This window comes from Panthera pardus, unplaced genomic scaffold (genome assembly GCF_024362965.1).
Source record: "Panthera pardus isolate Hobbes unplaced genomic scaffold, ASM2436296v1 HiC_scaffold_25, whole genome shotgun sequence".
Lineage (NCBI taxonomy): Eukaryota > Metazoa > Chordata > Mammalia > Carnivora > Felidae > Panthera > Panthera pardus.
The window spans coordinates 21,561,700-21,587,133 of NW_026526821.1; the positions used below are offsets into that span (position 1 = coordinate 21,561,700).

General features: G+C 52.2%; 2 protein-coding genes and 1 long non-coding RNA gene across 3 annotated transcripts in view; 1 reads left to right on the forward strand and 2 right to left on the reverse strand.

Moving 5' to 3' along the window:
• The window catches only part of TGM2 (transglutaminase 2), a 32,499-nt gene extending 19,818 nt beyond the window's left edge, over positions 1–12,681 (forward strand). The window contains exons 7-13 of the mRNA XM_019458525.2: positions 330–465; positions 1,161–1,264; positions 2,997–3,239; positions 5,545–5,817; positions 9,309–9,469; positions 10,033–10,169; positions 10,873–12,681. Coding sequence (XP_019314070.2) covers positions 330–465; positions 1,161–1,264; positions 2,997–3,239; positions 5,545–5,817; positions 9,309–9,469; positions 10,033–10,169; positions 10,873–11,023 — 1,205 coding nt within the window. The 3' untranslated portion in view covers positions 11,024–12,681. The remainder of the gene's footprint in view (positions 1–329; positions 466–1,160; positions 1,265–2,996; positions 3,240–5,544; positions 5,818–9,308; positions 9,470–10,032; positions 10,170–10,872) is intronic.
• On the reverse strand, positions 12,543–15,741 carry LOC109272462 (uncharacterized). Its single transcript, XR_002082479.2, has 2 exons — positions 15,573–15,741; positions 12,543–15,147 (listed from the first exon to the last, which is right to left on the reverse strand). It is a non-coding gene; the product is annotated as an uncharacterized LOC109272462 (long non-coding RNA).
• An 8,796-nt stretch (positions 15,742–24,537) lies between these two features.
• Positions 24,538–25,434, reverse strand: part of RPRD1B (regulation of nuclear pre-mRNA domain containing 1B) — a 67,347-nt gene continuing 66,450 nt past the window's right edge. Inside the window, exon 7 of the mRNA XM_053890264.1 lies at positions 24,538–24,654. Within this exon, the coding sequence (XP_053746239.1) occupies positions 24,553–24,654 (102 nt within the window). The 3' untranslated portion in view covers positions 24,538–24,552. The remainder of the gene's footprint in view (positions 24,655–25,434) is intronic.

Below are 25,434 nucleotides of genomic sequence, written 5' to 3' on the forward strand. Positions count from 1 at the left end.
ACCTTGTACGGCCAAAGGCCACAGCCCGAAGTCTGGCCTTGACCTCAGCGGCCATAGGGAGACATCAAAGGCTTAGCAGGGGAGTGTTGATGTCAGACTTGCATTTTGGGGTCTTCTTCTGTTAGCTGTGATGTGAAGAGTCAGAGCGGACATGGGGTGACCGGCGAGGTGGGCACCACCATCCAGCTGAGGGGATGACGCCCGCTCTCACTACCTAGACAATGGGTACAATGCTGCCTGGGATACAGATGGGCATGTGGAGGCCCAAAGCAGGGCAGATGTCCCCAGAGCCTAATCCCTCTCTCCATCACGTCCTCCTCCCACCCTAGTGCTGCGGTGCCTCGGCATCCCCACCCGAGTGGTGACCAACTATAACTCGGCCCACGACCAGAACAGCAACCTGCTCATCGAGTACTTCCGCAACGAGTTTGGGGAGATCCAGGGTGACAAGAGCGAGATGATCTGGTGAGCTGGGGCCCAGGGTCAGGGGTAGAGCCCATTGGGGAGGGTCCCGCGGAATGGAAAGCCGGGAAGACTTCTCAGAGGAGGTCACATTTGAATTGGGTTTCAAAGTTGAACAGTATTTGGACAAGGGGGAACAGGACTTGGGGAGGGCTCTCCAGGTAGGGCCCCAGCAGGAGCAAAGGCCAAGAGGAGGGAAAGTCATGAAGTGCATGAAAAGGTGTCAGGGGATTGGGTTGTCAGGAGTCTGGAATGCCAGGTTAGGGGGTCTGGGCTTGCCTCCCAAGGCAACAGGTGCAACAGGTTGTCACCAAAGTCTTCATACTTGGAGAGGGACACAGATGACACCAGAGAAGCTGACAGAAGGAGGCTGGGGTGTGTTCCAGGTGCACAGGGATGAGGCCTGAACCGGGGCAGAGCCCTTGGGCTGGAAAAGAAGGGACAGCAGAGAAGTGAGGAGGTCCCATCAGCTGGACTAGAGGAGCCACCGAAAGCGGAGGATTGTGGGAGGGGGCGATGACAGTGACTCCGGGGTAGCAGCGAGCACCTGGCTAGGGCCCAGGGGAGGAAAAGCAAAGAAGGGTGTTGGGGACACCCTGGGTTCAGCTTGGGACAGGCAAGTGTGGACTGCCCGCGGGAGGTGACAGTGAAAGTCTGAGTTTGAGTCCTGGCCAACGTTCGTCTCGTTTCCCCAACAGGAACTTCCACTGCTGGGTGGAGTCATGGATGAGCAGGCCAGACCTGCAGCCGGGCTATGAGGGGTGGCAGGCCCTCGACCCCACGCCCCAGGAGAAGAGCGAAGGTGGGTGGGTGTGGCCCCCTTCCCCAGGCGGGGAAACTGAGTCCTGGGGAGGACTCCCCCACAGTCACTTGGCCGGTGCTAACCCCAGTGTGGCTGATTCCAGAGACCCCTGATTAGCCCGCACGAGGGTGGGGGCCCTCTGTTGACCGTGTATGTAATTCACACACGTTGTGGCAAACAGAGATTATGAAAAGGCACAAAGAAAAAAAAATCAAATCGCATCTTTGTCCTCTTCCCCCACAGAGGAAGTATCATTAACGTTCACACACAGCTTCTAGTAATTTTCTATTATATACTCGTGTGTATGTGTGTGTGAGGGAGAGAGAGAGACAGGGAAAGAAAGAGGGAGAAAGAGAGACAGAACGAATTTTTTTTTTTAACGTTTATTTATTTTTGAGACAGAGAGAGACAGAGCATGAACGGGGGATGGGCAGAGAGAGAGGGAGACACAGAATCGGAAACAGGCTCCAGGCTCTGAGCCGTCAGCACAGAGCCCGACGCGGGGCTCGAACTCACAGACCGCGAGATCGTGACCTGAGCCGAAGTCGGCCACTTAACCGACTGAGCCACCCAGGCGCCCCTCAGAAGCATATTTTTAAATGCATAGAATATATGACCCAGGGTAACAAAGAAAAGCAATTACACCGAGACAGAGTTATCAACGTTTTTTAAAAATAAATTTATGATATAATAATATATGCCTCACATAACAAGATCTAGGGGTGGAGATAGTAAGGTCCATTATGTACTGGTAGAGATGCATAGAAGTGATATTTCCAGTTATCTATGACAACTATAAAGCGAGATATAAATATCTGTGGTCCTTATGGCTGACAAGTCATAAGTGCATCTAAGACGATGGTTTGTCTGCTTTCACAATCGAAGGAAGTGTTATCAGAATTCAGTGAAGATAAAGATGTGATTTTTTCCCAGCCAAGTTCACGGGCCTCTGAATTCTGTTTGCAGCGCTTTGGGGGTCCTTTGGTCCCTGCATTAAGATCTCGGGCTGCACGTGGCCTTTTGTCTTGGTTCCATCACTTCTCCGTATATCGCCGGCCTTTCTCGATCAGAGAGTTTTTGGTGATTTTAGTCTTAAATTAATATTGCTGCGTTCCGTCGAATGGATATACTGTGGTATAGCTACCCAGCCTCTAGCCCTCAACCTTTAACTGCGTTGAACGGTCAGAAGCAGTTGTAAACCCCACGGAGATAAACACCCGGCTCTCCTGTTCATTCGGTCAACGTGCCCTCCCCGAGAATGTTGTTGGTCCCTGGCTACAGGTCTCTGCGCGGGCAGGAAGCAAGACAGACACACTGCCTTCTGCCGTGTGGCTCCCTCATCGCCTCGGGACGCCTGGCGACACGCTTCTATTTTATTTATCAGACCCTTACATGGCATTTAGCATATGCAAATCCTCATTAGCTGGGTACAAATATCCGCACATAAAAGAGGCTTAGGGAAGGGAAGTAACTTGCCCAAGGTCACACAGCTAACAAGAGACCGGCTGAGATTTGAACCCCAGAGGCCGGGCCGGCTGCAGAGTCTCCACTCTTCATTCTTAGTCACTGCTGCCTTCCCAGAGATGGAGTCCCTGAGTCAAAGGGCTGGATGGTCTTGGGATTCTTTGCTACATGTGGTTGAAATGTGGGAGGTTTGAGAGGGTGCCACTCCCCCCCGCCTCCCCTCCCCCCCCCCACTCAGCCCACCGTCTCCCCTCCTCCCCCCAAACAGGGACATACTGCTGTGGGCCCGTTCCAGTGCGTGCCATCAAGGAGGGCGACCTGAGCACCAAGTACGACGCGCCTTTTGTCTTTGCTGAGGTCAATGCCGACGTGGTGGACTGGATCCGGCAGGAAGATGGGTCCATGCACAAGTCCATCAACCACTCCCTGGTCGTGGGGCTGAAGATCAGCACTAAGAGCGTGGGCCGTGACCAGCGGCAGGACATCACCGACACCTACAAGTACCCGGAGGGTAGGTGCCCTGCTCCTCGGAGCCTTCAGCACCGCCTTGCACACAAGCAGCTCATTTCACCAGCCAGCGGGCTTGCGTGGGCACGAGCACACGTGCGTGCGCCTGCGTTTTCTTTGGCAGCCTGTGTACGATAATGACCTATGGGTTACTCTCCATTTTACTTTTTTTCTTAAAAAAAAAAAAAAAAAACACACCGTGGGGGCACCTGGGTGGCTCAGTCGGTTGAGCATCCGACTTCGGCTCAGGTCACGATCTTGTGGTTCACGGGTTTGAGCCCCGCGTCGAGCTCACTGCTCTCAGCGCAGAGCCCCCTTCGGGTCCTCTGTCCCCCTCTGTCTCTGCCCCTCCCCTCCTACCCCCTCTCTCTCAAAAATCAATAAAAATTTTAAAAAAAAACTTTAAAAAAGGAAAAAGCACTCTGGGAGACAGTGGTAGACGATTATTCATTTAGGAAAAAGAATTCTGTATTCCATAAAAGGATTCCATTTGGTTTTTTAAGCCTGGCTTTTTTGGCTGGTTTGACTCAAATAAATCTGAAGGGATGACAGTTATGTAGGAGAGGCATGCATCTGAACAGCAAAATTAATGACGTCTGTGCTGTTTATTAACAGTATTTATCGTAGTGGCATCTACAAACTGAAAATGGGCAAATGCCACTTTTTTTTTTTTTAATTGCAACATATCTGGCCTAGAGAGGCTTGAAAGTCCAGAGGGCCAAGGAAGAGAGATTCCAGGAACTCTGTAGTGTTTATTCATGCAGTATTTCACACACGGCTGGGGAGGTGAGTGTGACAATAGATGGGTAAGGAGAGAGAAATGAAGCAAGAGAAACTTAGAGAGCTTCCGTCAGAGACAAAGAGGAAACTGCTTTCTGCATCTCATGTTAAATCAGTAGAGGCAAAAAAGAACACAGCTTATGTTGAAAATTGCTTTTGAGCACATCCAACAGCCAGTTCAACACAGTAGATGTTTTCTAAGCATCTACTGTGTGCCAAGCACAGGGTGTCTTCACAGAGGTCACAGACACCATTGCCCCTGCCTCCATCTGACTCCCACGGACTTTCTAGGGCTGGCTGGGGGTGTGGGTGATAAATGGCCATGCCTTAGCCGGAAGGGACAAAACAGAAGGAAAAGGTGCTTTCCCTGGTCTCTGAAAGGTCTAGAGCTGATGGTTGGATAGGAGACATAGATACGCACCCAGCGACACTGGGGACAAACCTAAAAGGACCCGGGGGGGGGGGGGGGCGGGGGCGGGGGGGAGTAAATAGCGCACCAAGAAGGGGAGCTCCACAGGTAGGGAAAGGGAGGGAAAAGATCTCAGGCAGAAGTAATCCCTGTGCAAACACTTGGAGGGGAGAAAGTTTGCATTGTATTACTGTTTACTACCCACCGAGCACTGTCATAGGCTTTGGGTACGGCAAAAAGATAAGTAAAATACACTCTTCGTCTTTGAGCAGCTCAAGAGGGCAAGTACATAAAGAGAAAGCAACTTGGTTAAATAAAAAGCATGATAGGGGCGCCTGGGTGGCTCAGTCGGTTGAGCGTCTGACTTTGGCTCAGGTCATGATCTCACGGTTTGTGAGTTCAAGCCCCGCGTCGGGCTCTGTGCTGACAGCTAGGAGCCTGGAGCCTGCTTCGGATTCTGTGTCTCCCTCTCTCTGCCCCTTCCCTGCTCACGCTCTGTCTCTCAAAGATGAAGAAACGTTAAAAAAAATTTTTTTTTTTTTTTAAAAGCATGATAGGTGGGGCGCCTGGGTGGCTCAGTCGGTTGAGCGTCCAACTTCGGCTCAGGTCACGATCTCGCGGTCCGTGAGTTCGAGCCCCGCGTCAGGCTCTGGGCTGATGGCTCAGAGCCTGGAGCCTGCTTCCGATTCTGTGTCTCCCTCTCTCTCTGCCCCTCGCCTGTTCATGCTCTGTCTCTCTCTGTCTCAAAAACAAATAAATGTTAAAAAAAAAATTAAAAAAAATAAAAATAAAAAGCATGATAGGCAATAGGTACCCGTGAGACTCCAGAAGATGTTGTGATTCACTCATCCTGCGGAAAGAGCGGTCGGAGAAGGCTTCCTGGAGGAAGTGGGGGGTGGGGATAAGGATTTGGGGCTGGGTCTTGAGGGATGTATAGGAGTTTACTTGTGGGAAGTAAATAAAATACTCTTTCATCCTCCTGGCGCAGAAATGTAGACAAGGGGCTCCTTGTGGCTGCTCTGAGTCACCGGGACCCTGAACGTCGGCCTGCCCTGTGCCAGCCTCCTTATCCTTGGTCCTTATTTCAGCTCTAACGGAGCTCTCTCCTCCCTCCTCACAGGGTCCCCAGAGGAGAGAGAGGCCTTCAAGAGGGCCAACCACCTGAACAAGCTGACTGATAAAGAGAACACCGGGCTGGCCATGCGGATCCGCGTGAGTCAGAGCATGAGTATGGGTAGCGACTTCGACGTCTTCGCCTACATCACCAACAACACCTCCGAGGAGCACACCTGCCGCCTCCTGCTCTGTGCCCGCACCGTCAGCTACAACGGGATCCTGGGGCCCGAGTGCGGCACCAAGGACCTGCTCAACCTCTCCCTGGCGCCTTTCTCCGGTAAGGCCCCATGTTCCTGGAGCACTTACTGACCACCAACCCGCAAGGCACGAGGTCGCATCCTGAGCGCTGGGCGTGTGCGGTTTTCTTCCCCTGGGTCAGGCCCTGCCCTAGTACTTTGTAACTAGCAACCCATTTCATTCTTCATCGGAGGTGGCTTCTTGTATTCCCGCATTTTTCAGGTGAGAAGACTGAGCACGGAGAGGTGAAGCAGCTTTCCCGAGGCCACACGGTTAGGGAGTGACAGGACTGGGGCTTGAACCCGTGCTCTTAGCAACTGTACTGTTTTGTCCCGTCTCATCTTCACGTGACCTTCGACTGCTTTCCCGGACTCTCTACTGCCTGCTTCCAGCTAATTCCTTCCCTCTGCCTCCAGTACTGCCCGTGCCACGGCCCCTGAGAGCACCTCCCGGTCTCCTCTTTATCAGCCAGCTTGTTCAGGGGGTTGGCCCTCCAAACAGTGCCACCTCCTGGTTTCTCTATCTTGGGTCCCCCATAGGCACTCCTGGAGACTCACGCCCAGAGCAGACCGTCTATCAGGGTCCCTAAGAATGGGTGAAGCCCTCAGGGGCAGAGCCAATGGCACCGGAGCTGGGCCCCAACACTCACGGCTGCCCAAACACATGTTCCTAGGCCAGCCGGACCTGGCTTTGCCCCTGGCCTCCCCCACCTTCTAAATGTACAAGCTTGGACAGGGTGAGCATGCTCTCTGAGCCTCCGATCATACTCATCAGTCAGGGGGTCAGTAACACGTCCCTCCCGATGGGCCACTGTGAGGACTGAAGGAGACCCTGTGCTCAGGAAATACCTGGAAAGTGTAAAACTGATCATGGGGAGGCAGAGAGGCCTTGTGGGTCTGTCCTGAACACCTGCCGTGCCAGACGATGGCCTCAGTGCCGGGCTCCACGGGTCCTGAGCCCCTGCCAGCCTTGATGGCATGCAAAGGACCCAGCCCTCACCTCTGCATCCGGACCCCGAGTGTCGGGGGCAGGGGTCCATCCCTGTGCCGTGACCAGGACCCCCGAGTTCTGGTCCCCACCACTCTGTCAGTGGGCCGTGGGCTCCTGGGTATTTGTCTTCTCCGTTCCAGGCATCAAGTTCCCCACTCGCACAAAGGCTGGCTGGTGTTTGAAGAGTCGCGCCAGCCCCTCTGTGTGAACGTACACCCGTCAGGTTCTTCTCATGCTCAGAACCACTTGAAAGGCAGGAAGTGTCTTTCCTGGAATGTATGGCACGAGGTGAACTGCAGCCCGGGCCAGGGATGCCAGAATAACTTCCTTCCTATTGAGTCACCCTTTGCCTCCCAGTTACCATCTGGGCCGCTGGAGCATTGTTCTTCCAGAGCTCAGCCAAGCCTGTCGGTGTTTCTCATCATCCTGGGGATGTGGTCACAACAGAGCGGTCCATCCCGCCTCGGAGACCCTCCCGCTCCGTGAGGGGCACAGCCTGCAACGGGGACTGGGGGAGGGGGGGGAGGAGAGGAGAGGCCCTGTGTGTTGCCCTCAGGCTGCAGGCCCAGTCTAGGGTGCCTGACCGAGGCCTCCAATGCCAAGCTCAGCTGGAGATAGCCGCTTTGGTGACCCCACACTTTGGCCGCCTTGCTTGTTATTCTTTGATGATAAGATCTAGGGACTTTCCATGTGCTAATTAATGGACAGGAAACCAGACGCAGGACAGGGAACAGAATCCAGTCATCCCCACCCTTGCCTCCTTGCATGCTTCTCTCCCTTCCCCTTCCTGCCCCCACCCGCCCTCTCTCTCCTCCCCTCTCCCCTCCAGGTGGGTCACTGGGAGTGCAGCCACTGTGGCCTCTGTGACCACGCCCAAAGTACCTTCTAGAACAGGGCAAGTCATGTAAGGAATGACTGAGACTGACCACACAGGTTTTCTTCTCTCAGCCATCATCTGGCCCAAGGCCAAGGCCCTGGTCCCTGGTCCCACCCTAGCTTCAGCCTTCTGGAAAAGTCAACAGTTGGGACCACGTCCTCTAAGTTCCTGGAGGGCAGTGTTTTCCTTCTTTCCTGTGTACCTTTCCAGAGTTTCCAGTCAGTTCCACCAGGCCCTGACCCAGGGATTTTCACTCCTTCTGTCTTTTTTGGCAGAAGGCTGGGGTTTCTTCCCCCACGTCATCCGCTCAGAGGTTGGGGCCGATTCACCCTGGGATTGAGCAGCTGGGGCGCGGGGCACGCTGGAGCCTAGACCTTAACTGGCAGGGAGAAGGTGGTTGTCTGTCGGGCCCTCACAGTCCTACGGATGCCCTGCAGGGAATGTCTCAGCGGTGCTCCTGGGCCCAGTGCCCCCCAACCCTCGCCCATCTCGGGTCTCCGCCAGAGCCCTCGGTAGACAAGAATACCTAGCCGGAACCGAACAAGCATGACTTGGCTTGTATTCATTTTTGCCAGTTACCTTCTATTTATAGTACATGACCCTGGTTTGCCGCACAGAACGTAAAGTGCCCCTAAGCAAGAAACGTTGAGAAGTATAAAGCGAGTGGACGGAGAGAGAAACAATGTGTAATTGATGAGGCAATACTCAGATGTATAAAAAGTTCCGAGACTGGCTGGAGCCTAGTGGGGGAGGGAGGGGACAGATGGCGGGAACAGAGACAGCGGCATCTCCCATCGTAGCCCTGCGACAGCCAGCGAGGAGAGGTTGGCTGGGCTCCCCTGAGCCCCAAGCCCCAAGCCCGGCCCTCCAGCGCTGCCCTTTCACAGGGGGAGTGGAAAAGGATGGCCACGGTTCTCTGCGATGAAACGACAAGCATTCAGTGGACCAGCCTGTGGATTCTCAGCCCTGGGCTCCTCGCACTGTTCTTGCCTGCCTCCCACAAGCCGACCCCTAGTGCCCTGGTGCCTCAGTGGCGTCAGAGAAATGGGGCTAGAAACTACACTTCACCTCGCTGCCGAGGGAGGCGTCGGCCCAGCTGGCTTCTTTCTCATCTCGTCATCACTGTGTGGCTTTTGCTCTGAAATGACTTTTGCCCTTAGCTCCTCCCAGCCGGTGCCGCTGTCCCGGGGAACAGAAGAGGAACAGAGAGGGGAAGTCACCTCCCCGGGCTCACACAGCCAGTCAGCGGCCGAGCTGAGCCGGGGCTTCCTTACTGGCACAAGTGTTTCTTCATCTGTAAAATGGGTGCAATCCCACCAACTTCATGGAGGGAAACTGAGGTCCCGAGAGGTGAAGCGACTTGCCCGGCATGGCCAGTTAGCAAAGGCGCAGAGGCGAGATTAGAACCCAGGCCCGTTGGAGCTCCAACACGTTCCCTACCAGCCGTTCTCAGCCGTTCTGCCTGCACCGACCCCGCCCAGCTCCTCCCTGGGAACCCCACAGCCCGGGCAGGTGGGGGAAGGGGGGGGATCTGCCCATTCGTTCACTAGTTATGTGGCCTCAAGCACATTCTTTCCATTCTCTGTGCCTTGTGAAGATGCTGTCGGAGAGGTGGGGGCCATGATTCAGCAGTCACGAGTGCTCTCCCCTGTCCCCTCCTGCAGAGAAGAGCATTCCCCTTCGAATCCTCTACGAGAAATACTGTGACTGCCTGACCGAGTCAAACCTCATCAAGGTGCGGGGACTCCTCACTGAGCCGGCTGCCAACAGCTACCTGCTAGCTGAGAGGGACATCTACCTGGAGAATCCAGAAATCAAGATCCGGGTAAGGGCTTGGCTGGGCAGGGTGTGGGGGGATAGGCGGGGCCCCAGGACAGGATCCCAAGATCTCTGATGCCCGGGGCTTCCTCAAATCCTAACTTCGTCAAAGGAAAGCATCGTGAAGCCAAAAGAATTTGGGACGCAGACTTCTAGAAATGAATCCTAGAATCCCAGAGTGGTAGGGTGGTGGGATTTAGGGATCTCAGAACCATGGACCCTTGAAAGCTAAACTCCTAAGGTAAGATCCCCAGGCCCCGGGGCCCTGGTGGGGCAGGGAAAAGCACAGACCCTAGAACAAGGGAGGCACTTTACATATCCCCCCAAGTCGTGTGGAGCCTCGCTACCGGTCTGTGAAGGAGACCTGGGCAGGTACCGATATCCATGTTTCCTAGATGAGGAAACTGAGGCACAGAGGCAGGGACTGATCATGCCAGAGCTCAATCGAACAAGGAGCCAAATTGCAGCGAATGCAGAGATGGCCCAGCCGGGACTCTGCCTGCCCTGGAGGGGCGCTGGGCCCCTCTCCCTCGGTGCTGCCCCTGACACCTGTCCTGTACCCTCTTCCAGATCCTGGGCGAGCCCAAGCAGAAACGCAAGCTGGTGGCTGAGGTGTCCCTGCGGAACCCGCTCACCACGCCCCTGTCAAACTGTATCTTCACCGTGGAGGGGGCCGGCCTGACCGAGGAGCAGAAGGTCGTGGAGATGTAAGGACCGGTCACTCCAGCTTGGGGGCCTGGGAGCACAGGGCAGGTGCTAATGGAGGTGGGGGGGCCGCCCTGCCCCATAGCTCCCTCCTCTCATCTCCCACACACCCGCGTGTCCACTCCCAACCCCCTTAGGGCCACTTGCCACCCCTGCACCCTCTCTGAGCACCCACACCCCTCTAGCTGCTTTCCAGGCCCGCGTCTTCACGAACCTCAACCGGTAACACATTCAGTCACTAAGCGCCCGCCTCTGGACACACGGGTCCTCCATTCACCTTGAACGTGTACCCGTGTGCCCTTGTGGGTGAATCCTCATAGGGACATATTTGCATATGTGCACGTGAGCGTAGACACTGTATTTTTACTTTTCTGGTGCAACGTAACTGACACGCAGTGAATAACACAAATCACGTACGTACGGCTCAGTGCATTTTCACACGTGTGGCCCGCCGAGCATACCCACTCTTACCCCCAAGCGCGCGCACACACACACACACACACACACGGGCCCCTCTTCACGCAAGAAGCAGATGGCCCAGGCTCTTAGAGAGAGGAGAGTGGGGCCTGTTTTATTCTCATCGTACGTGCACGAGGCTCCGTGCGAAGTTCTCAGTAGACGCATGTTATCCCTGGCCTGACCCCGCCACGGGGACCAGCCCGGGCCCTCCCCCCGTCCTCACCCTCTTGCTCGTTCCCTCCACAGCCCGGACCCCGTGGAGGCGGGGGAGGAAGCCAAGGTGAGGGTGGACCTGCTGCCACTCCACGTGGGCCGCCACAAGCTCGTGGTGAACTTTGAGAGCGACAAGCTGAAGGCCGTGAAAGGCTTCAGGAACGTCATCGTTGGTCCCGCCTAGGGGCCGGGTGCCCGGCCCCACCTCAGCCAGCTGAGAGCCCCCAGCTTGACCCCGATTTTTGTTCCAAGCTAATGAGCAAAATTTGCCCCTTCTTGGGCCCCAGACCTGAGTCTGCGGGGACTCTTTGGAACGGAATGTATTCCTGGCTCCTCTTGTGGTTCCCCACCTCCCTTTACCTGTGAAGATTGTTCTGTGCCTCCACAGTGGGAGCCAAGACTGGCTGCCTGGGGCTGGGGTGGGGGAGGAGCGGGGACCCATGCCTCCCTATGCAGCCCAGATGCCACTGAAAAGCCACTGACTACCCATTCTATTGTTTGATTTACCCCGGCGCCCCTTGGAGCGAAAGAGAGACCGTGCCCACTGACCAGATCCCAAACGATGCACAGGCCCCAGGAGCCCTTGGGGAGACCCAGAGCAGGCACAGGTGGAGTCCCAGGAAAGGCCAGCCCCGAGTTCCCTCCACATTCCAGCAGGCCTGGCCCAAAAGTCCCCCCCCCCCCCCCGCCATCGTGAGGCGCCTACTATGTGCCGGGCACGCCCTGTCTTGCTGATGCTCACGCGGCTCCCAACCCATTTAATCACCACGGGAAATCACCGAGTGGGAGCTGCTTTCTTGACCAAGAGACTGGGGCCCAGAGAAGGGAGGAGGCCCACGCTGCACCAGCGGGGTATTTGCAAGGCTGGGGAGTAGGAAGACGCTGGGACAGAGCCCAGGACTTCTGACTCTGAGTCCGGCCTGCCGTTCACGGTGCCAGCGCTGACCTGAGAATATCAAAGGGACCATTTGGGACCTGATCCAAAAGGGTGCAGTTGGGGTGAGGTGAGGAGGAGAATTGGAGGGGTCTGAGTCCTAGGTTTGAGCCCCAAGTTCAGCCAGCCGCTGCCTTCCCTCTCTGGGCCTCAGGCTCCTCCCTGGGCAATGGAGTGGCTGCACCAGCTCCTGTGCAAGATTCCAGAGCCTTACAGGACTGAGCCTTGCAAATGATAGCAAGCCCTACTCCCTGGCTCCCCGGAGCCCGAGGCCACCAGATGTCTTGGAGTGTGAAACCCTGACCATGATCACACCCCCACCCCCAGCCCTGCCTGGGTCCCCCGTCTGTGCCCAGGCACCTTCCTTCAGACCACAGTTTTGGGGAAAAGAGCCCCAGGGGCCCCTGTCCTACCCACGAGCCTGCACACTGCAACGCCTAGACTTCACGAGAACCTTAGCTGCCTGTGCTGGTCACTAACCAACAAGGTTGGCATCTCAGCTGCCACCTTTTGGCAGGGCTAGGGCCCAGGAGTACAGCCCCTGCCCTGAGGAAGCTCCAAGAGCCCCTGAGCTGTCATCTCTGACTTTACCCCCCGCTCTCCCACGTGACTGGGCAGGAAGAGGAATGAGGGAGAATTCTCTATCTGGGGCGCGGTCACAGCCTCCAGGGCTCCGGAAAAGCCCAGCGAGGGACTTGGAGAAAGTCATGCTGTTGCATACGGAACTTTCTGCTTTGCATAGGAAAGAAACACAAAATGAGCCGACATATCTATGTTCTCACAAATGTGCCTCTAATTCTCTTTGGTTTTATAAACACTTTAGGGTTCCAGGCAGGCAGTAGATAACGCTTTTGAGCCACAAAGACTGAGCACTGAAATAAAATAGTTTACTTTGCACATTCAAACAAGGTCTGGTCTGGTTCTTTTACACTTTTGAGGAGGGGAGGTAGGTGAAGTCACTCGCATTGCGACCAGCCACCTCCTGCCTAGGAACCTTTCCTCGGTCTCGGCCCCTCCCCCAGGTCTAAACTTGACAGGCATTCGACGTTCTACCCAGTTTGGCTCTGTCTCTAGCTTCTTCTCCCAACAAATCATGTTTGGGTCACGATAAACTTCCCAAAGCCCTCAAAAGACCCTGTGCACCTCTTAGCTTTGGCATGGGTATTCCCTGAGCCTGGGGTGCCCTTCTTCTTCCTTAGCCATCTGGCAAACTCCTACTCATCCTACAGTGCTCAACACCAAAGTCACTTCTTCTATGAAGCCTTCTTAGATTTCTTCTCAGCCTCCCAGAACCCTGGAACATGAACCAATTCAAACATTCATCACAGTGAATTTTGGTTCCATGTTGGTCTATCTGTCCCGCTCCCCATCCTATCTGAAGGATCTCTCTCTCTCTCTTTTTTTAATGTTTATTTTTGAGAGAGAGACAGAGTGAGAGTGGGAAAGGGGCAGAGAGAGAGGGAGACACAGAATCTAAAGCACAGAGCCCCATGCGGGGCTCGAACTCACAAACTACGAGATCATGCCCTGAGCTGAAGTCAGTCGCTTAACCGACCGAGCCACCCAGGCGCCCCTGAAGTCAATCTCTTAAATGGACTCCAGTGAATGCTGAATTGATAAACCGATGTATTTCAACTCAGCTCCCGTAGGACCAGTGCTTATTTCCAAGAGAAATATCATGTGGGCCACAAATGCAAGCCATGTATGTAACGTAAATTTTTCTAGTGGCCATGTTAAAAAGAGTGAAAAGAAATCAGGTAAAATATGTCTCAATAGTGTATTTTATTTAACCTAGTATGTCTGAAATATTATGCCAACATGTAATCAATCTGAAAAATATTCGTGAGATATTTTACCTTCTTATTTGCACAGTAAGTCTTTGAAATGCGGTTTCTATTTTACACGGACAGCCCAGCTCAATTTGGACTGGCTGCACTTCAGGTTCTCGAGAGCCACAGGTGGCTTCTAGACTGTGATTCCGAAAGTACGGGAACTTGGTCACCCATCTCATTCCCCACTGACCAGCCACTAATAAATGTTTGTTGATTGAAGAAGCGATAGACGACGGTCTCTGCCCCCAGGGGGCGCGTGTTGAAACGCACAGGAAGCGCCTAGAAGAGAAATCGGAATGAAAACATGACATCACACGTTCTGGGTACTGACTCCTTCTGTCCCTTGAAAACTACAACTTGTTCCGGCCTAGATGGCCTGAACGTTTTGTCAATTAGTGACCAGCTAGAAAACAGAAAACCGCTGGGCTATTTCAGGCTGAGAGGATGAGGGAAATCGGTTCCAAACGCGTCCGAAGTGCAGGAAGAGTAGAAGGGAGACGGACTGTTACAAGGCAGCTGCCATCCAGAACAGTCCGAGGCCCCCAAGCCAAGCGGGCGCTCACCACCTACTTTCTGGAGGCGCTCTCACCACGGCCCTGGAACCAGGAGAACTGATGGGAGTCTGTGAAGTCCGCTCAAGTCGGCCTGGCCGTGGCGGGAGGTAGAGGCAGGCTGGCATCTCTCATCGTCCTGCCTTCTCCCCGCTGGCAGATCCCATCCAGAAACTTGCTGGCAAGGGGCTCTGGAAAATATCACGTTCAGACTTCCAGCCCCCACCGGATAACAGATGGCCAAGCAAGGGGGTGGGGGGTGGGGGGTGGGGATGGAGTGGAGCCGCTGATGCCTATCAGCTGCTCCCTCTGCTAAGAAGAGCTTTACCATCATCTCTGCCTGAGGAACTCTTAATCAGCCTACAGAACCCTGCTCCAAGGAGGCCTCCTCTGTGAAGTCCTCCTGGACTGTGGCCAATGGCCTCAACCTCTGGTTCCCCGGGGTGTATCATAGGTAGCTTTTGCAATACTCGCCAGCCCGGGTTAGGAACAGCCGTTCGAGTGCCCGGCCCAAGTTCTGGAGCACCCCAAGAGCAGAGTCAGGGCACGCTCCCTACAAAGGGGCCACCGAGTGGACTCGGGACTGTCGACTGGGCCTCCCTCCTGAAAAGCAAAGGCAAGGTGCCTCGGCAAAGCCGGCTGGTGCTGAACAGATTCGGAGGCCTCTCCCGACCAGGCCCCCGTGCCTGTCCCACCCCTGAGAGCTCACTAGCCACGAACCCAGGAAGGAGGAAGGCCCTGCTGTTCGTGTAGGCCCATTTAACAGACAAAGCAGATGATCCTGAGATCCGGCTCCCCAAACCAGGGAAGGCATGAGCCTGGGTCCCTACAGTCCAATGCTGTGCCCTGCGCCACGGCAGCTCATAGCCCTGGGGTCGGAGGCCTGGGCTCTGGAGTCAGACGGACGCAGCATCAAAGCCTGACTCTGCCACAGATGTCACGGTGTGGTTTCGGGCAGGTTCTCGGCCTCTCCGTGTCTCCACTTTCTTATCTGTCGAATGGAGACGAGAGGGGGTGTGCTCTCCCGAGCAGTATGCAGGCTCAGTAAAATTGTGCCCATAAAACAGCTGGCTCCCAGCACATTATAATCCTGACAGCCAGCTCTACTCCAGGGTCAGGAACCTTCACGTGCACGGAGTTATTTCCTCCTCAAACAGCCCCAACCGGATGCTGCCCCCATTCTACAGGTTTTATGGTCACAGAGATGGGACTTGAACCCGGGCAGCCTGCCTTCCCCAGGACACACCCGGGCCCAGAGGAAGCCTCATCTGTACCCAAACCCTCCCTTCCCACGGTGTTCCAGGACGAATGCAGCAGAGCCCTTCACACGAGCCCCCACGGTCCTCAGCGGGGATCTGATTGGGTTCATCTTCCCACCCCGAAAAGTCCCTCTCTTCTCCAGCTGCTCTTGCTTACCTTGGATGCCTGCCAGCTCACCCCTCAGGCCTCAAGCCGAGCCGAGAATAACAGAACTTTGAGAGATTCCAAAAGGGAGGAGCCTCGGGAGGAGGGCCAGGCGGGTGCCTCCTAGAATCACAGGCACCTCGGGGCCAGGACGGGTCAGCATATACCCTCTCCCGGCCTCCCCGCTTCCCTCCCCCACAGGCCTGGGCAGCTACACAGACACACACGCCGGGGAGGCCGTGAAGCCTGGTATTCTGTTTCAAGAAGAAAAGCCCAAAGAGGCTCATTAAAAGCAGAAGCGATGAAAAAAAAAAAAATGACGGTTCGCCCAGCCTTGAGGACAGGGGATCTATAACGACACACAACAACGCAATGAATCTCACAGACCTCAGGTTGAGCAAAAGAGGCGACCACAAAAGACTGTGAGCTACGTAAGTGCGCTCACATGAAGTTCATGAACGGGCGGAACTCTTTTCCCTGGTGGGGCAGACTGGACTAGAGCGCAAGCGCGATGGGGGCGGGGGTGCGTGTGAGGATGGGGTTTCGATTTCCTTCATCCGGGCGCCGCATACACGGGTACGTTCACCTGTCCACACACACCGGTGGTCTTTTTGCATGTAGGGCTTACTTCGATAAAAGTTCAAAAAAACACAGTGCTCAAAGATTCTAAAATTTTGGGGCGCCTGGGTGGCTCAGTCGGTTGGGCGGCCGACTTCAGCTCAGGTCATGATTTCGCGGTCCGTGAGTTCGAGCCCCGCGTCGGGCTCTGTGCTGACAGCTCAGAGCCTGGAGCCTGTTTCGGATTCTGTGTCTCCCCTCTCTGACCCTCCCCCATTCATGCTCTGTCTCTCTCTATCTCAAAAATAAATAAATGCTAAAAAAAAAAAAAAAAATTAAAAAAAAAAAAAAGATTCTAAATTTTTTTTTTTTTTTTTTTTTTTTAAAGATTCTAAAATTAAGTCCAAAGGGGGATGGAGAAAAGGGACTTGGCCTCCTGAGTTCTCTCTTTTTCTTCTTCCAGGAGACGAGATGCCAGTAGGTATACCTCCTGGTGCGATTGCGAGGCTTAAGCAAGATGCTTCGTGTGTAAATACAAGACTGTCGGGGCGGGGATCTTGTGTGTCTCCTTTGCTATGAACAGTGCGTGGCCCCTCAGCCACCAATGGGAGTATTGAATGCTGTGCTTTTACGATCTCAGCTAATCCTCAGGATGGACCATAGAGATTACCATCCGATTTCCCAGAGGGGGAAACTGATTGAGAGATGTAAAATAGCTTACTCGGTGACCTAGCACGTTGATGGCAGAGCAGGAGTTAGAATCCAGTTGGCTCTCCCATGCATCCTACGGAAGACTCTGAAAAGTGGAAGGGAGGACTTGGTCCCCAGATCCCGGACACTGGAAGTGGCAAGCCTCCCCGCCGTCACCACTCCCCCCGCCCCGCCAAGGTCTGAGAAAGCCAGAGCCAGAAGCCTGGGCTCATAACCATAGAGTTACCACAGGACCCAGCAATTCCCCTCCTGGGTATATACCCAAGAGAGCTGAAAACATGTCCACGCAAGAAGTTGTGCATGAATGTTTACAGCTGCATTGTTCACAATAGCCAGAAAGTGGAAAGAACCCAAATGCCCATCAACTGATCAACGGATAAATAAAATGTGGTAGCCCCACACGGTGGACTGTTGTCCGACCATAAAAAGGAACCGAGTCCCGATAACATGCTACAACATGGATGAAACTTGAAAAAACACTGTGCTCAGTGCAAGAGGCCAGTCACAAAGACCGCAGGTCGTATGTACGACGTGCAGAATAGGCAAACATATGGAGACGGAAAACAGATTGGTGGTTGCCTGGGGCCGAGGGCATGGAGGGAGTGTGGGGGCTGGGGGAGGGGGAGGGGGTTGACCCCTACAGGGTTTCCTTTTTGGAGTAATTATAGTTTGAAAAATTGATTGTGGTGATGGGTGGACAAGTCTGTACTAAAAGCCACTGAATTATATACTTTAAAAAAAAAGTGAATTGCAAGATGTGTGAATTATCCTTCCATCAAGCTATTTTTAAAAATAACGAACAATGAGGGGCGCCCGGGTGGCTCAGTCGGTTGAGCGTCTGACTTCGGCTCAGGTCATGATCTCACGGTTTGTGAGTTGGAGCCCCACGTCGGGCTCTGTGCTCACAGCTCAGAGCCTGGAGCCTGGTTCGGATTCTGTCTCCCTCTCTCTGCCCCTCCCCTGCTCGCATTTGTTCTCTCTCTCGTTCTCTCTGTCACATATAAAATATAAAAAAAAATAATAAAGAGCAGGGGGAAAAAAAATAAAGAAGGCTGAGACCCAGAATCGTAGACATGATTCTGATTCGGGAGGTCTGCCCGGATGAACTTGGGTAAATCTCTTCCCTCTCTGGGCCTTAGTTGCTCCTGCTATCAATGGGGAGAGGAGGGAGTTGGAGCGGAGTTGTGCAGTGCCATTGATTCGGGCGTGTTATCACACTTTTCACAACAGTTGTCCAAGATTATGTCTGCTCGAGTTCGGGGTCTTCCAGAGGCTGGTAAACCCCTTAACCGTTCACTGGGGTCTTTGCAGATCATCTGAGCTCACCAGCGGCAGGCCACACTTCATCAATAGCCTTTATTTTATTTTATTTACTCATTTTGAGGGAGAGAGGGAGAGTCAGTCAGCAGGGGAGGGGCAGAGAAAGAGAATCCCAAGCAGACTTCACGCTGTCGGTGCAGAGCCTGATGCGGGGCTTGAACCTACAAACCGTGTGATCGTGACCTGAGCCCAAACCAAGAGCTAGAGGCTTAACCGACTGAGCCACCCAGACGCCCCCCCCATCAATATCCTTTAAAGATGCCAGAGGAGATGCTTCTCCAAACATTGGTCCGGGCCACTGCTCTGTGTCAAGAAGGATACCGGAGGCTCTGGGGGGACATCCCAGGTTCCCTCCGTGCCACTAGTCAGTTCTAACTCCACACCAGCTCCTTCCAAAGCCATCCTGGAGTAGACAGACAGACAGACAGACAGAAGGACCAAGGGGAAATATCACCCAGGCCGGTTGAGACAGATCTGCCTGCACTTGGTAAGTTAACTCCACTTACAGATGGGGAAACTGAGGCACGGGTGGGTCATGCCCACGGTCCCAGAGCCAGTGACGGAACTGCCGTCTGTCCTCTCCTTCCACTCCTTTTGAACAAGCCTAAGTGCCTAGTGTGTGCTCAGCCTGCAGTGCTCACTGGACGGGATGAGAGATGCCCTGGGACCGACGCTGAGCAGCTCACCCCAGAGTCCTGGCTGCGTGGCCCATCTCCCCCCTCTCTCTTGCTGTGTGACTTTGAGGGAGCCACTCTTTCCAGACCTCTCTGTCACCCTGGGGCTCCCAATCGATGCCTAACCCAGAGATGTGGTTATGGAGGGGAACGGGTCTTGTAAACTGTAAAAGGCCATGGACGCAAAAGCCAACGGGAACTCTGGCCTCGTGCCTGAGAAAGGCGAGATCCAGGGTAGGCGGCCGAGGCTCATTTATTCGATCAGGGCCTGCTGCAGGTGAGCAGGGGCGGCTGCTCCCTGCAGGGAAGGGGTGAAGAGAAACCTGGGTGCGGCTGTGGCCTGGAGACACCTGGATGGCTGTGAGATACAGAGGAGAGACAGTCACTCAACATCTTCGTCGCCCCTAATATGTGCCAGGTACCCCATTGGGACTACAGACACAGCAGATCGATGTGTCCTGTGAGCACTCAAGCCGATCGGCAGTGTCAGGTGAGATGTGCCGGAAGGAGAGAAGTAAGGCTCACGATGATGGGGCCACCCTGACGATCCTAGAACAAGGGTGCCGAGCGCCCTTTCGAGTGCATTACTCGTATCAACTTGCCGGGTCCCACAGGTGGGAGTTAGCGTGGCCTGCCCCGCTCTGCAGGTGAGGAGACTGAAGCCCAGAGAGGTTGTGTGACGTGTCCAAGGTCATACAGCTAGATAATGGTGGAGTTAAGGTCAACCACGCAGGCCAGGGCCACAGCGATTGCTGCCAGCCTCCCTCTCTGTTGTCCTCGGTCTCATCACGTGGACCCACCAAATGAAGGCAGAGAAGGCCCCCTGAGAAGCTAACGTGATCCTGAGGAGATCCTGAGCCTAGATCCTAACGAGGAGTCAGGCTGGGAAAGGGTAGGAGAGGGGCAGGGCTCAGAGGCCATTTCCTAGGAAGCTGGTGACGCCTAAGCTCCGGGACCCTTGTTCACAAAAAGTTCTTATGCAGCTGTTGTTCACTCCAGGCAGGGAGGGGATCCAGGTTGCTATCAGGAAGCACTTTAATCTAAGCATTTCTGGGAAACGGCCTCAAAAAAATCTCAGAAGAAAGGAATTTGAAGCTTGAAAGCCTCCAGAAATTTGTTATGATTTCTTTTCCCATTCTTAATAAATGTTCACTTTGGTACCCAATTTTATGTCCAAAATTCTATTTTATGTTCTTTTTCTTAAAGACCATCCCCTCAAGTTAAAATGAAAACTACGATGTGATAACACAGCCTACTCACCAGAATGGCTCAAGTGAAAAAGGCTATATGTGTATATAATATCTCTATTTATACATTACACTACACACACACACACACACACACGCACGCACACACACGCACACACACAGTGTCCGTGAAGATATGGAACAAGAACTTTCCTATGTAACTGGGAGAGCAGTGGAAATTGGTATGACCACTTTGGAAAAGTATTTGCAGTATCTTTCTTTCTTTCTTTCTTTCTTTCTTTCTTTCTTTCTTTCTTTCTTTCTTTCTCTTTCTTTCTTTCTTTCTTTCTTTTTCTCTTTCTTTCTTTCTTTCTTTTTCTCTTTCTTTCTTTCTTTAAAAAAAATTTTTTTTATGTTTATTTATTTTTGAGATAGAGACAGAGCATGAGCGGGGGAGGGGCAGAGAGAGAGCGAGACACAAAATCGGAAGCAGGCTCCAGGCTCTGAGCTGTCAGCACGGAGCCCGACGCGGGGCTCGAACTCACGGACCGTGAGATCATGACCCGAGCCGAAGTCGGACGCTCAACCGGCTGAGCCACCTAGGCACCCCCCTCTTTTTTTTTTAATGTTTATTTACTTTTGAGAGAGAGAGACAGAGAGACAGAGCACAAACCGGGGAGAGGCAGAGAAAGAGGGAGACACAGAATCCGAAGCAGGCTCCAGGCTCTGAGCTGTCAGCACAGAGCCCGACGCAGGGTTCGAACTCATGAACTGCGCCATCATGACCTGAACCGAAGTTGGATGCTCAACCGATGGAGCCACCCTGGCGCCCCTCTTTGCGGTATCTTCTAAGCTGAACGCTCATTTTTCCCGATGAGGCAGTAAGTCCTCTCCCGGACGTTTACCTAATGGAAATGAGCCTGTGTGCCCTCCAAAAGACACGTGCGAGAACGTTTTAATTATTTTTCATAATATCTCAATGCTGGAAACAACCTCAAAGCCCCACATGAATGCGACAGATACATAAATGGGGGTGTAGTGGCTCTGAGGAGTAGCGTAGGGGTGAGAAGACACGAAGTACGGCCACATGTCACAGCTCACTTGAATCTCACAGACGTGTGAAGCAAAAGATGCCAGACACAAGATACACACCGAATGATTTCATTCATGTGAAGTTCAACACCAGGCAAAACTCCTCTATAACGTGAGAAGTGCTTAGCATTGAGGGATGGGTAATAACTAGAAGGGACACAGGGGGGTGGGTGTCTGCTTTCAGTAATGGTCTGATTCTGGAGTTTGGTGCCATTTTACGAGGGCGTGTTCAGTCTGGGGAAATTCTTTGTACTGTATGCTTATCATGGGTGACTTTTTTTAACGTTTATTTTTGAGAGAGAGAGAGAGCTAGCACAAGTGGGGGGGGGGGCAGAGAGAGAGGGAGACACAGAATCAAAGCAGGCTCCAAGCTCAGAGCTGTCAGCACAGAGCCCGACGCGGGGCTCGAACTCACAAACCGTGGGATCATGACCTGAGCCGAAGTCGGACGCTTAACCGACTGAGCCACCCAGGTGCCCTTATGCATGACTTTTCTATATGCGTGTTATATTTAATGACCCTCCCCTCTCCTACACACATAAATGTAAAAGCTTCAAGCTCTTTAAAACTTGCACCTGCCCTTGAGACCAGAGAAGGATTTATCCTCCAGCAGCCATTGCTCCCGGAGGGGTGTGAGCAGTGGGTGGTAATGACTTCCTTGATGCTTTAGAAAAGCTCCCTCCAGCCTCCCAGGCGGTTGGAGATGGGATGGGGGGGGGGAGTGGTCCAGTGAAGGGGGAAGGGCAGAGAAGTCTTCCTTGGTGGGGCAAGGCAAGCATAGGGGAAGTGGAGGTGGGTGGAGAGATTGTTTGGGCACAGAGGAGACTGGACTCAAACAGGGGCAACCACTGTGAGGGGCTGAGGGGTAATGGGAGGGCTGGTCTCTGATCACTCCCCAAAGAGCCAGGCACCCTGGCAACACCAGGCCAAGCTCCACCCTTCATTCCTTCGCAGGCCTGGCCATCCCCGCTCTGGCAAACTCTGAAGGGCCCACAGCCGGCTCCTGGTGGCCCCTCAGACCCTCACGGTGCTGACAGTTTGTCTCTCTTCGGCCATGACTCTGGTTGTTCTTTTTTCTTGTCCCTGTTTTATTGATCCAAGCCTTCATGAGGGCCTCCTCGGGGAAAACCTCAAGCTGGGCGGTGTTATATCCTGCATCTCGAGGCCCCTGCTGGCCCTGGTGAGGGGGGTGGCACTAACCCACGTGATGGGTGAGGAAAGTGGGGCTTGATGAGCTGAGGCAACTTGGGGCCAAGATCACCCACCGAATGAGGAGCAGAGCTAGATTTGACAATAACCTACGTATCCCAAGCACGGCGCGTGCATTCACTCATCCGGTCCTCACGATGACACAGTGGAGGAAGCTGCAGTTATTATCAGCCCCTTACAAAGCCTGTTTACGGGAGCCTTGCATCCATGCGCAGAAAAGTGCACCAAGCATAACCGCCCGGTGAGTTCCCACAAGCACCCACCCGTGGGACCAGCACCCGGGTTAACAAAATAGAATGACGGACACAGCACCAAAGCCACAAGTGATAAAAGAGAAAACGGAGGGACTGGGCTTCATACACATTTAACACTTTAGTGTTTCCAAGGACACCAGCAAGAGGGTGAAAAGACACCACGGAAGTTGGGGGACCTTTTGAAGTCATAGATCTCACGAGGGTCCAGTATCCAGAATGTATAAAGAACCCTCGCAACTCAACCTTAAAAAAATCAAATGACCCACTTTACAAATAGGCAAAGGATTTAAATAGGTCTCGGAAGAAGATCTATAAATGGCTAGTCAGCGCATGAAAAGATGCTCAACATCATTAGCCGTTGGGAATTGACAATCAAAATCACAGAGACGCTAATTCACACCCACAGATGGCTATGACCAACAAGACAGATAGTGACAAGTGTGGCGACGATGTAGCGCGATCAGAGCCCTCCCAGGCTGCTGCTGGAAACATAAAATGGTGCAGCTAGCTTTGGAAAACAGTTTGACGGTTCCTCAAAAGGTTACACATAGTCAACATTTGACTCATCAATTCCCCTCCTGCTAGAGTCAGAAAATAAAAACTTACGTCCGCACAAAAGCCGAACACAGATATAGCAGCGTTATTCCAGTGGCTAAACAGTAGAACTAACCTAAATGTCCACCAGCTCACGAATGGACAATGTGGGACATTCATATCATTCATATAATGGAATATTATTCAGCAACCAAGAGGAATATGGTGCTGATACATGATACGGCATGGATAAAACTCGTACCCTTTAGGCTAAGCGAAAGAAGCCAGTCATAAGAGATTATGTACTGTATGATTCCATCTATATAAAATGTCTAGAATAGACAAATAAACAGGAAGTAGATCAGTGCTTGCCTAGGCCCAGGGCGTGAGCGGGGGAAGAAGAGGGGTCAAGAGTATAGGGAGTCACTGCTAAATGAGTACTGTCTTTTTGGAGGAGGATGAAAATGTTCTAAAATTAGATTACGGTGATGGCTGCACAACTCTTAAATATGCTTTAAAACCATTGAATTGTACACTTTAAGTGGATGAACTTTATGGTGTATAAATTATATCTCGATAAAGCTGTTTAAATCTAAAAAGATACTCTCTGCCTTTATTCGCGCTGCTCCCATGCCTGGATTGCCCTCACCTTCTCCTATTTCTCCGAATGTCCAAAAATAGCTGGTTCCCAAGGCCCAACTCAAATGCCATTACAAAGATTGTCTGGACCCGTTCCCATCGGACGTAATTTCCCTTTCCTCTGAACTCTCGTGGCGATTCCCATCATTCACTCAGAGATGATTTATAAGGCACATATCAAGTATCCGGCACTTATTACATTTTATATGATTGTTTAAGTACCCATATCTCATCTCTGCTACGATACGGTAACCTTTTGGAGAGAGGAAATTGTATCTTGCTCCCTTCTGTGAACTCAGAACCCAGCCATGTGACTGGCACACAGAGGCACTCAAGGAAGTTATGTGGAATTCATTCTAAATTTCCTTTTCCTCACATCACCCCTCCCACCAGGAAGCGTAAGGAAATAAAACGGTTGAAAGTAAAAGGATGGAATAAAATATAGCTTGCAAAAGAAGTGTTCCATGACTATATTAATATCAAATAAAAGAGGCTTTGTTGCTAAAAGTATTACCAGAGATGAGAAGGACGCTGTACAATTATAAATGTTTTAATAAGCTATTTTAATCTTATAAGCACCTAATGACAGTTTCAGAATGTGCAAAACAGAAATTGGCAGAACTGTTAGAAATCATCAAATCCAAGTCATAATGGAAGATTCCTTATACCTCTCTCAGAATTTGATTCTCAGAACACGGAAGCAAAAAGTCAGTGTGGATATAGAAGATGTATATATCAGATAGGAATAGGTTATGCAGCAGTAACCAAAAAAGTACAACAAAGATTTATTTCTTACTCACGCAAAGTGCAGCCATCAGGCAATTCTTAGGGCAGATCTCCTCTGAGCGGCGACCCAGGGATCCAGGCGTCTCTCAACCCATGCCTTTGTCATCTCAATGTGTGGTTTCCACAGATGCTTTTAAAGAAGAAAAAACATGGAGGTAGCACACTGGCTCTTAAATGCCTTAGCCCGGAAGTTAAACATATCACTTCCATTCATAGCGCTGAAGCTCGAGCTGGTCGCATGTCCTCTCTTATCTCTAAGGGTATAGAAAATGTAGTCTCCCTATATCCACCCCAAAGGAGAAGAATCATATAGGAGTGAGCATTTTTACTCATAATAACTCAAAATAAACCCTTTACTCAAAGGGTTTAACTAACATGATGAGCAGACTTGACCTAATGGATGTATATAAATAACAGCATCCAACACCTTATTTTCAAACACATAAGACAATTTACAAAATTTGACTATAACCTGAGCTATAAAGCTAGTCTCACCAAATTTCAAAGAACCAAAACCACATAGAGCGTATTATCTAAACAGTTATTCCTTATAACTGATGTAAATCAATAACAAGATAATTAGAAATTCTCCATATGCCAGGACACTTAAATATACTTCTAAATAACCCATGGGTTAAAAGAAGAACTGATAAAGGAAGCCAGAAAGTATTTTTAATCAATTGATAATGAAGAAAATTCATGCCAACATTTGTAGGTGTGGGTAAATCAGTATGTAGAGGGAAATTTATAGTCTAACATGCATATGTCAGAGAAGAAAAGAATCTGAAAACTGATAAACATCCCCCCAAGATGTTGGAAAAAGAATATCAAAACAAATCCAATAAAAGTAGGAAGAAGTAAATGGTAAAGGCAAAAGCAGAAATTAATAAGATAAGAAAGCAAAGATTAA